General features: G+C 43.3%; 1 protein-coding gene across 1 annotated transcript in view; it reads right to left on the minus strand.

The window, feature by feature from the left end:
- Nucleotides 1-6,010: 6,010 nt before the first annotated feature.
- PARM1 (prostate androgen-regulated mucin-like protein 1) overlaps nucleotides 6,011-12,542 on the minus strand; it is a 123,288-nt gene continuing 116,756 nt past the window's right edge. Inside the window, exon 4 of the mRNA XM_023553348.2 lies at nucleotides 6,011-10,050. Coding sequence (XP_023409116.1) covers nucleotides 9,966-10,050 — 85 coding nt within the window. The 3' untranslated portion in view covers nucleotides 6,011-9,965. The remainder of the gene's footprint in view (nucleotides 10,051-12,542) is intronic.

Consider the following 12,542-nt stretch of genomic DNA (forward strand, 5'->3'; position numbering starts at 1 on the left):
ATGTCTAGGAAAATATCTGTTGTTGTTGTTAGTTGTCGTCAAGTCTATTCCAACTCATAGTGACTTCATGTGACACAGTAGAGCTGCCCCATAGGGTTTTCTAGGCTGTAATCTTTACAGGAGCAGATTGCCAGGCCTTTTCTCTCATGGAGCCGCTGAGTGGGTTCGAATTGCCAACCTTTAAGTTAGCAGCTGAGGACTTAACGGTTGTGCTAGGGTGCCTTAGTCCCTAGAAGCTGTATATAAATTCTGTTTGTTGAATGAATAAATGAATGAATGCTTTGTTTCAAGTGTGATGATTTCCATCACAGTTTATTCCTTAGGGAAACCCACAGGCCTCTAATACAGCTAACATTGAGGCTCTCTATGAGCAAAGGGGCCCCTGGTAGTCTCCAATCCTATGTGCCCCTCTTAGGTAACAGCCTGGATTTCTCACCTTACCTCTCTTCTTGCAGTTACTGTCCCAGACATAGAGAAGGAACCAAGGGGAATGGGCATAAAGTTGGGAGAGTTTTCAGCCTACCAGTTCTCCTTTTGGCTATTGTTAGATTGAGAGACTTACTTTCCAAGGAGCAAGCTACCTCAGTTTCCAGGAGGTCTGGAAGCTGAGAAAGAATGCTTGTGCTTTCTTTACTAAAAAATAACTGCCAGCCCCCCTGGGATGGTTCAGAAGGTCAGTGCTCTAGAAGCTAGCTTAGAGATACACCTGAACTCTGAGGCAGGAAGCATCAGAAGCTGGTCCATGGAATACAGATATAAAATTCAGCTTCTCTAGCCAGGTTATGCTGGGAACCCATAGAAGGGGACAGGCAAAGGATTTGAGGCTCCACCCACCTGAATAGGGGCTGCTGGGTAAGCTTGGCTACTTTCCAGAATTCAATATTTAGGGGGACAACGACTCTTCAAAGGACTTCTGGGCCTCTGGACCTGAGATTAGTTGCCATAGGGGACTGCTCATCCTCTAAAAGTTAAATGCATTTCATTGCCTATCAGCTCCAGAGCTTATCAGCTGCTCAGCAAAGCCACTTGCAGCCTGGAATTTCCTTATGGGAGGGGATAAATTGGGGAATTGGTGAGGGTGGGGATGGAATGGCCCAGGGCACTTCTATGTTGAAAGTGAATGAATGAAAGGAAACCTTGCTCTTGTTCTCCCCCACTCTTCCTAACAGGTCTTTTTGAAGTTCTGGCTTTCTAAAGAAGGAAGGCCTAGTTCTCCCCAGAAGACCCCAAGCAGTAGGGATGGAGTTGTTGGTGGCAGATGGGTGGTGGAATGGCTCATGGCTCTGCCTGCAGCAAGCTAAGAGCTGAGAATGGTTGGAACCTCACCCTTATTTTCTTCCCCTGCCCTTTTTTTTTTTTTTTGGTGTGTGTGAGTGAGGTGGACTGGCGGGATGGGGGGTAAGAAAAGAAGGAGCGATGAAGGAAGGGAGGGGAGAGAATTTGGCACATTATACACCATGTGAGTTGGCCAGCCCTTCCTTTCTTCCTCCCTTCCTCCCTCCCTCCCCCCTTTCCCTCCCTCCCTTCCTCTATCTCTTTCTTCTTTTAATGTCCATACTTAAAATAAAATAAATGATAGAAACATCATCCAGTAACTCCCTTTCCCTTTGCCAATCCCCAGGTTTTACTCATATTTTGACTGAAGATTTGAGTCACCTGGCCTGTAAAGAACCAAAACCAGCTGAAGTGTTGGCCGAGGACAAAAGTGGAATAACTAATGGAAGAAGGAAGTGATTTCCTTGCCTGGCATGTATATGTGTAAATATATGAAACACGACAAATAATTAAGCAATTCTTTTTTCTCCCTTTCTTATCCCCCTCTATCCAATATAAGGTCGCTATGAGTTGGAATTGACTCAACGGCAATGGGTTCTATCCAGTAAAAAGTGAATTAAAGTGGTTGACCGTATAATTTGAGATTTAAGTTATAGGCTCTCAGAGGAAGACAGCATCTGAACTAGGAAAGGAATGGATGTTCCCAGAGAGAAATAAAGTGGCATGTGGGACATTGTACCCTTCCTTATAGGGAGCAGGTACGTGCATCCTCATTTGTGTGAAGGCCAGTTACCATGTTAGGGGGATATTTGATGTTGTTAATTGTTTTTTTAGGGAGGATATTCTCATCAGGGGTAAGAGGGGTGGACTGTGCTCATTTGTTTATTTTCAACTGAGCATCATTTTATCTTTTTCTAAGATCTCCTTTGCAATGCAGAGGAGCAGCCAGGAGCTACATTTCTCAGAATCCCCTTTCTTGTATGGTTGGGGTTAGAATTTGTCAGTGAGAAATTCTCAGGCGAGATATGAAAGACGGATAAAAGACAACGTCATTCTTCAGAAGCTATTGCCATCAGATGTGCAGGCAGCTTCACAGCTGCAGCTCAAGACAGCTGGTAGGAGTTTCCAGAGACCCTGGATTTTCGGCAGTCACCCCAGTCATCTGCTGGTGGCTTCCCTAACCTTTTCTTCACCTGTTCTTCCAAAGTTTGTGTAAGACTCCAATTTCTACCTGGAATTCTTTAGTTGGTATTAAAATTTAAACATATATTCCAGGAATACACAGAGCACTTCTTATTTTTCTTTTCCTGATGGAGCGCTGTTACAAGGCTTAATGTCCTGGCATGGGGGCTGGTGTGGGGGTGGATGTCTCTCACACCACCTGATAACACCTGGCTTGTAACTGACTGGAATTTCTCAACACTTGGCCCAGCAGTGTTAGTTGCAATGAATTTTGTTCGTGTGCCAACGGGGAAGTGGTTAATGACAGAACAAGACAGTGGTCTGGACTGCCTCACCACAGTTGCTCTATGGATTTGGTGACAAGGAAAGGATCAGTCTGGAGTCCCCTGATGTTGACTGGGTGGCGGTCATGTGGGTGACTTTGACTGGAAATCTAGTGAGATGCAGCTCTGTGTCTGCCAGGCCATCAGTCCTAGGGCCCAGCTGTTTTCAAAAGGCCCCAAAGCACGGCACTGACACCTGTGAATACATAGGTGCTGGGGCCCAGAGCTGCCCAGGTGCAGATGCCCTTACTGTATACTGGTATAGCCACTTTGGAAACTGTCATTCAGGGAAGGCAGAGGATGCCCAGCCTTGGCTTAAAGTTATCCACTACTGGGTTCAGAAATGACAGGTCTGCTTTACGGCTGAGAGAGTGTGTCTCCCAGAAATCTCTGGCATGGGGTGAGGATTCTGCATGGAAGTGGTCAAAAGCATAAACTACGGAGGCAGACTGGCTGGGTTTGAATCCTGCCCCACCACTTACTAGCTGCGTGACCTTTGGAAAGTTTCTTAACCTCCTTGGTCCTTAGTTTCCTCATCTGTACAATGGGCATATTAAAATATCTACATCATAGGGATGTTAGTACATGTAAAGTGCTTAGGACAGAGTCTGGCACATACTAAAAACCAAACCCATTGCCAATGAGTTAATTCCATAGGACAGAGTAAAACTGCCCCATAGGAGTGGCTAGTGGGATCGAACTGCCTACCTTTTGGTTAGCAGCCGATCTCTTATCCACTGCACCACCAGGGCTCTGGCACATACTAAATGCCATGCAATTATTATTATCATACCAAGAAAAGGCAAGTTGGGCCAATGATAGAGGCTCCGGGTAAGAGAGGGGAGTGATTCTGAGGGCAGCCCGCTCCTGTTCAGCCGAAGCAACTCTAATCCAGCTTACTGTGGGTTCATAACTGACTCCTGTGGACAGCAGGGGAGCCGCAAGTAGAAACTAAAAATTTTCACTAAAACTTGGTGAGAAAATGGGAGCCTGTGTTGGTGTCTCCACAGAACAGGGGAGGAGGCAGTCTCTCCCATGGCAGAGAACACAGCCTGGCAGGGCAGCAGGGGTCAGCAGAAATGCAATGATACCTGGCAGGGATACATGCTTCATAGCTGACTGGATTTGTTTGGGACTGCATACCAGACATCACCAGGACTGCCAGAAATAGCTGAGGGGGATTTTGTCCCATATTAGCAGGAGGCATGAGAATCTTGAGATCCTGGCTAAACTTACGTTGGATACCACCAGTCCCTCAGGTGGAAAAAGGCAAGGGCTTTGGTGACAGACAAACCTGGTTTTCATCCCAGCCACTTACTAAAGTGTAAATACCCAAAGGGCAGAGACCATCTTATTAATTATGGAGTACATGGAAAGATTCAGTAAATGGATGTATGGATTTAATATCCTGGACCTCAGTTTCCCCATCTGTAAGACGGAGATTGTGTAGTGATCTCTAAAGCTGATCTAAGGATTACATTAGACAGTGCCCAAAGGCATGGAGTCCCTAACCCCCCAAAGATCCCATTGCTGTCTAGCCGATTCCGACTCATAGTGACACTACAGGACGCAGTAGAACTGTCCCAGAGGGCTTCCAAGGCTGTAAATCTTTATGGAGGCAGACTGCCCCATCTTCCTCCAGTGGAACAGCTGGTAGGTTCAAACTGCCGGCCTTTCAGTTAAGCCAAGTGCTTAACCTCTGTGCCACCAGGGTTCCTATGGAGTCACTGGGCGGTGCAAATGGTTAATGTACTCAGCTCTAACAGAAATGTTGGAGGTTCGAGTCCACCCAGAGGCATCTTGGAAGAAAAGTCTATGATCTGCTGACACACATGGGGACACTATAAGTTGGAATCAACTAGATGGCAACTGAAATAGTCATGCAAGTTCCCTAATGAATATTGGATTTTGTTACTAATTTTGATAGTAAATATGCTGTGTCTTGCTTAAATTAGAAACTCAGATTCATTTGGTGACTCAAACTTACTAATCTGTTTTAGTGCAGTAATTGTAGTTCATTCTACATTTGCCAAAGACTAGATCCTTTAAGGGAAGACATCGTACATCTTACAGGTTTGTCCCAATTTGAACAGTGCTTTTCAGGTGTTATTTATGACACAATGCTTCTGGACAAAAGTCAAAATATAGTTAGCTATTGGTAAGCACCATTGAATTTCAGAGAATAGGACATTACAGATAGGTTATTAAGTGATTTAAACAGAATACACTCAATGAGATGGACTGACACAGTGGCTGCAACAAGGGACTCGAGCATCACAATTGTGAGGATGGTGCAGAACCAGGCAGTGTTTAGTTCTGTTGTCCACAGGGTCTCTATAAGTCAGAACTGGCTCAAGGGCACCTAACAACAACATGCTCTGGGTTGGGAAAGCCATGTCAGAAAAAAAAAAAATACTAATTTGTATCCAAGAATTTCATAATATGTAAACACTATACATTATTGTTAAGCTTTTTCTTTGTCCATTTTAAGTGCTTTCTGACTAATCTTGTTCAGGAAAGCTTTGAATAACGGGGTTTTTAGTTGCTTTTATGCCCCAGGGAAGTTCCTCAAGAAATGACTGAATAACGGATGGGAAAGTGGCCACTTCATGATTGGTCTCCGACTTCCATTTTGATTCCTTCCAGTCAATCCTCCATGCTCTGCCACTGGAAACTAGGAAACTAAATTTATTAAATCTGACCTTAATTTTGTATTTATCCTCCAATCAATGAGTTCTAGTTTGCAGGTGGTTCCATTCCTCTCTTAAAGAGCAGAATGTATGTGGTTTGTTGTTGCTATTTTCCTTAAAAATCAAAATAATCATTGGTTAGCTTCTGGAATTGAAATTATATTCTGGACGAATGTCTGATATGGATGAATATGCTGAATTTGATTTTCTCGAAGAGGAATGAAGCAGGTATCAAATGTACTGTGAGTGCCGATATACCTTAACATGACTTGTTTATGTACTGCCATCTACTCACGATTCAAAGTGTTCTTTAACACCTATTTTACAAGGCATAAAATACAGGTAAGAGTAAAATTACTGCTTGGAAAGTTTCTTCAATTCTGTTTTAAGATCAGAAAGACCTTCCTGCTCTGCAGAAAATATTATTTATTTGATGTGGAATAAATTTTCTTTAAGAACAAGCCAGGACTACTTCATATGAGCAGTATTGAGTATACCCACCGAATGGCATACCAAAATATAAATCACCACAGCCAGATGCAAGCTTTTAACAACTTTAATACAATTATAATCCGTATAATACATCTTATAACAAATGTGGATACAAGGACATGAAATATCAAAGAAGTTGCACATCTTCCCATCTTCAAATGACGTCAGCTTACCCATCCCAGGAAAACAATCTGGCACTGGTCTCCTGTTTAGCAATGTTACCAATATCATCTACTGTTTTTAAAATCAAAGTTGAAGTGATACATTCATTTGCCAAAAAAAGGTTAAAGGCAAAGAAGGTGAATCAACATGCAAATTAGCATCTGGCCCAGTTGCAAAATTAATTTCCCAGATGTGAGGGATTGAACCATGCACCCTTGCAAGCAAGATGAAGGGCAAACAGATGACATCAAGCCAACAGGAAATTCAGCAAAGGGCCCAGGAGACCCCAAGATGGTATAGGCCAGACGTCTACTGTCCTTGGTGCTCATGTATCTGTACTATCACCCTGACCTTCTAGATCCTGGCTTAAGCGTCTATGAGACCCATGTCCTAGGCCATCCTTTCTTTTGGAGATGGAAACCATTGTTCAAGGTCTCAGGCACGATTAACCCTGCAGTTGGTCAGCTGCACTAGGGTAGTTCAGAGCTGTAACAGCTGTCTGGTGTGGCCACAACACAGCTGCAGTTTCATAGATTTAAGTAGAAACAATTCACCAGTATAACAGCAAGCAAACCTAGATCACTTATATATCTATGTAATACTTCAAATATCTGTAAATATTTTTCTCCAGAAACTGAAAATACTGTAGATATGAATTCATTAATCCTCATGACACCTCTGTGATGTAATATAGGGTGAGGTCAATATGAAAGCATTGCCCTCATTTTAGAAACAAAGAAACAGAAGTTCAGAGAGGGCAGGAGATTTCAGTGGGGCCACTGTTTTCAGAAAAACAAAGTCGAATCCCAGTCTTCCAGGAATTTGCAATCTCTGGTCTAGAAGAGGCTCCTGCACTGACCTCCCTAAGGCTTTTACACTAGTCCTATGCACGGATGCTGTGCTGTTCGTTTGGATCCACTGGAGCCATTTCCCCTGGGTAGACCTGAACAGACTCTCTCCCTGAGGAAAGTGATGTCAGTTATTGGCATATGTTTCATATGTGTATGAATGTGTGTTTTAAGTAACATTTGCAGAATATAATTGCTAAAATCCTCTGGCCAACTCAAATGCCAAAAATACATTTAGCTAAATAAGGTTCAACTCATACATACTTTATACCAGCATAACAAAGAGTGCTCTTAGAGTTTTTGTGGGAGGCTGTTGTCTAGCTGAATACACTTACTTTAGACCCAGACCCTTCTCTTCACCATAATGATTTTCAAGTTAAGAGCAACTAGCTACCTGGTGCCGTTGCTGACTCTATGGTTTATAATTGGGTGGGGTTCTCTGTGAAGAGTTGGTCCCTCTGACCCAATGTTTATGACTGAAGCCACACCCAGAAGTGAACCTCCAAAGGTGTACCATGGACATGTTGTCAAAATGGTTTTAGCTGAGGGGGACAAAACTTATGGAATGTCCTGTTTTTATTAGCTTGTTCTTTGCCAAACCGAAAGCCCTTTGAAGGAGGTGAGGGTAAGAAAGAGGGACAATTATCCAGAACATTTACAGCCCAAGGTGCACCTTTGGTCATTCTTGGCCATTTTCTGAGAAGATCCACTTAAAAAAAATTCAGAGATATTATAATTCCTGGAAGCCCACTCCTCGTTACCTACTGCTGTTGCAAAATACCTCTTGGGGTTGCTCCTTCTCTTTTGGCACCTGAGGAATGTGGGATGAATTCCTCAAGCAGGGTATGGGATGGCCGGTTGTGGACAGTGGTGCTGCTCCCTGCACCTCTGACACCGGAGAGGTTAGAAAAGTACTGCAATGGTGGTTTTCATGTCAGGACTTTGCTAGACCAGAGCGAGTGACAGGATGATCTGCGGGTCAAGTTTCTGTACACTAAACACTCATGGCAATAAGTTCAAGTTTAGAAATAAAAACTGACCCAGTTTCAAGTTCTTTGTGACATTGAAGGACAATAGAGCACATTCTGAAAGAGGACCTGAAGTATGTTTTCTACTACATGAAATCAGGACATCAGATGCTGGTTGCTAATATCATGTATTATGGGAGGACAGAGTGGCAGCCGTGAAATAAAGCTATCTAGGAAACACATAGAAATAAAAAGGCAATCATGCATGCCAAAACAACCCACGACCAACAAACACAACACTTTCAATATAAAAAATTTAACAAATCATTTCATTTGTTAAAAAAAAAAAAAGTATTACTAGTCTGTGAATGTCTCGTTCTATCATAATGAAACACAATAAATTAGGGTTTCTCAACCTTGGCACTGTTGACATTTTGGGCTGGTTAATTCTTTGTTGTGGCAGGCTGTCCTACGCACTGTAGCATGTTTAGCAACATCCCTAGCCTCTACCCACTAGTAGCACCCCCAATAAAAAATGTTACCAGACATTGTCAAATGTTTCCTAAAACCAAAAAAACCCATTGCCATTGAATTGATTCCAACGCATGGTGACCCTATAGGACAGAGTAGAACTGCCCCATAGAGTTTCCAAGGAGCACCTGGTGGATTTGAACTGCTGACCTTTTGGTTAACAGCTATAGCTCTTAACTACTGTGCCACCAGGGCTTCCAATGTCCCCTAATGTCCCCTAATAGGGGGGAAAAAAATCACCTCTTGCTTGGGAATCACTGAGATAAATGCCTATAATGATGATCCGTTCTTTCTCAGAATTTGCTATGCAAGATTTGAGACGATATACCCAGGGTATTCATTTATTAAAGGGAAGAATGTGTAAGTTAAAGGTGTGGGAAGAATAAATGGATTAACCATGGTGTTGGTTTCCTATGGAAATGCCTCAGTGACAAAAGCCAATACATTAGTGCCTGCTTTAAAAAAAAAAAAAAAAACATTTTCAGTCATTATCCAACAGACAGGAAGGCAGTGAGCCAGTTGCTTTACTGGGTATAAAGCAAGGATTCTATTGACTCCTTCGAGCAGTGGATACCTCTGAGAGTGAGAGCTTATTCTTACTTTCCTAATGAGGCCCTCAATGCATGTCACTCCCTCCTTTCTCCCCTGCCCTCCTCAATTCCTCAAGCACTCAGCCCATGACATCTCTTCTTTTCTCTTCTAGATCTAAACTCATTTCACGGCATTCTCCTTTAGGATCCCAACTCCGCTGAAAGCTGTGGGCTGCAATTCCAGCTGAAGTCGAATAGAACTGGCATCCTTAGCTGAGACAGGAGCCTGGAGGGGAGCACAGGTAGAGGTGGGCTCACTGAGATCTGGCAGCAACTTGTTCCTCTGGCCCTCAGCCTCCAGCCTCCCCCAGGGCACTTTCTATTTTCATCTTTCATTAATTAGGCAGCAAAGAAGCTGGTATCCAGCTTGTCCAGCTTAAAGGATGTCCTGTGAGGCACAACCAGATAAACGGAATTTAAAAAGGAATTGGAGAAACCCTTGCTTTCCTCACCTGCGGAGTGAATTCCTCCTAGTCCTCATTTCCTTTCCCCTCATTGACATGTAACGTAATTTCCTAGAGAAAAGTTTAAGAAGTACCATGAACAAAAAGCTCCCCTTAAAGTAACCCCCAGCAAAACTAACCCAGTCCCTCTTCCTTGGTCCCTCTCGGAGCGGGTCTTGCGGTGGATGCAGATGCCTTCACCACGGTGGTTGGGCCTGGTAGCTCAAAGTTGGCCCATTTCAGAAGCAAACCAGCCTTGATTCACCTTTAATTAATGGTTCTTTTTGTATCAGACAGGGGGAGTTGTAGCAGCCATAGGAAAGGGAGGAAAACAAAAACAACCAGACCAACAAAACAGGGCTTAAGATTGCCATTCAATGTGCATCGGGTACTTGTTAATTCTACTGGAGAAGCACTTATAAATAAAGAACAGTTATTCCATCCCAGTCCACGGTCCTTTGTTAGGAGTCATCGTAGAGAGGGTTGTTGTAGTTTCCCCAGGATCCGTAGTCATGGTCATCCAAAAGCCTTCCATAGGAGGAATGCCTGGTAGGGAAAGAGAAGAGCGTTGTGGTTACTTTGTAGGACAGCCTAATACATCTGCAGCCTGAATTGGGTAGCTGATGGGGACTATGAGGGGTGAGGACATGATGCTCCACTAGGACAATCCTTTGGCAACAGAGAAGAGCGACCAGCCAAGGGTCTACAAACACCCTGTGGCTATGACTGATCCAGCTGGGAGCCCACCTGGCGCCTTCTGTTGAGATCATGGGGCCTTGTCTCTCTCCTCAATCCCCAGTGCTGGAGAAGGAGGAAGAGGCACCAACTCCAGGACTATTTCATAAGAAGGGATGGGAAAAGGAAGGCTGCATTCCTGGCACTCAGCCTTAGGACCAGGACTTAATTTTCTTGAAATAATGACACATCACAACCACTGTGCTATCACCATCTCTGTCAACATTTATATAAGTGCTTTACATTTACAAAGCACGTTTATAGTCAGTTTTTACTTGATCCTCGAAACAAAGCCACGAGGCAGGTATTGTTTATCTTTATTTTCAGATGAGGGCAGTGCGGCTCAGAGACATCCACTGGCTTGCCCAAAGTCAACCCACTCAAATCCCAGCTGCCTGGACCTAAATCCAGTGCTCTGACTTCATTCTAAGAGTCTGATTTAGCACCTTGGTTCAATGACAATACTGGTTAAACAGGCTTTGGTGGGTCATTCTGGGAACCTGTCTCACAATTAATATTATTTCTATAAGAAACTGAAGTCAGATAATTATCACATCTCTGTTCAAAACCTTGGCTCCTCATCTCCCACTGAGTAAAAGCCAAAGACCTACAATGGCTTCCAGAGCCCTACAGGATGGATGGCACACAAGAACAACGATAGGGTCTGGCTCCTGTTACTTCTGCCTTGGGGCCTTTGCACTTACTGTTTCTTCTGCCTGGAACAATCGTTCTCCAGATATAGCTCACATAGCTCATTCCCTCACCTCCTTCAAGTGTTTGTTCAAATGTCACCTTCTCAGTGAGGTTTTCCTTAACAACTCTATTTAAATTTGCAACTCCAGCTTTGAGAGCTCTGTTTATTTTTCTCAGTGCTCACAGCCTTCTAACATACTATATATTTTACTCACTAATTTTGATACTGCCTCTTCCCCCTAGGTAGACTATAAATAAACTCCAGGAGAGTATATATTATTTGCCTATTCTATTTTGTTCCTGGCTGTTTGTCAGGGGTTGAATTGTGTTCCCCGAAAATATGTGTTGAGTTGGTTACACCATGACTCCCAGTGTTGTGTGGTTGTCCTCCATTTTATGATTGTAGTTTTACATTAAAGAAGACTAGGGTGGGATTGTAACATCACCCTTACCCAGGTCACATCCCTGATCCAATGTAAAAGGAGTTTCCCTGGGATGTGGCGTACACCACCTTTTCTCTCTCAAGAGATTAAAAACGAAAGGGGAAAGAGCAGAGACGGGGACCTCATACCACCAAGAAAGAAGTACCGGGAGCAGAGAGCATCCTTTGGACCTGGGGTTCCTGTGCAGAGAAGCTCCTAGTCCAGGGAAAGATTGACGAGAAAGACCTTCCTCCAGAGCCGACAGAGAGAGAAAGCCTTCCCTCAGAGCTGACACCCTGAACTTGGACTTGTAGCCTACTAGATTGTGAGAAAATAAATTTCTCTTTGTTAAAACCATCCACTTGTGGTATTTCTGTTATAGCAGCACTAGATGACTAATACAAGATTTCTCCAGCACATAGTAAGTGCTCAATAAATATTTGTGGATGAAACAGCGATTGGAAAAATATATCCAATCTGTACATAAGATGGGAGCTTCCTGGAGAGAGATATGGTCATTTTAAGACTAAATCTAATGACAGGATTTGGAAAACACCAGAAAATGAGCATCTGGTGCCTTTGAGGTTCATGCTAGCGTGTGAATTATTATACCTTGTCACTATAAATCATGTTTGTTATCTCTAGTATGGAAAATATTGCCCTGTTTTTTTCTCAGCTAGATATGAAAATTAAATGAAAATACAACTGGAGAGGCACAAAAAGTGTTTTATTATGCTTTTATCTGTTGCTAAAATAGTTTTTGTTGCTCTCCTGAAGTTTACTTATGTTTGCCAGTGTCTCAGTCATTTAGAGCTGCTATAACAGAAATACCACAAATGGATGGCTTTAACAAAGAGAAATTTATTTCTTCAGATTAAAGTAGGCAAAAAGTCCAAATTCAAGGCATCAGCTCCAGGGGAAGGCTCTCTCTCTCTGTTGGCCTTCTCATCAATCTTCCCCTAGACTAGGAGCTTCTCTGTGCAGTGATCCCAGGTACAAAGGACATGCTCTGCTCCCGACACTGCTTTCTTGGTGGTATGAAGTACCTCTTCTTCACTTCCTTCCCTTTCCTTTTATCTCTTCTAAGATAAAATGTGGTGCAGGCCACACTCCAGGGAAACTCCCTTTGCATTGGATCAGGGATGTGACCTTGCTAAGGGTGTATTAATTCCACCCTAGCCCTCTCTA

This window comes from Loxodonta africana, chromosome 5, assembly GCF_030014295.1.
Source record: "Loxodonta africana isolate mLoxAfr1 chromosome 5, mLoxAfr1.hap2, whole genome shotgun sequence".
Lineage (NCBI taxonomy): Eukaryota > Metazoa > Chordata > Mammalia > Proboscidea > Elephantidae > Loxodonta > Loxodonta africana.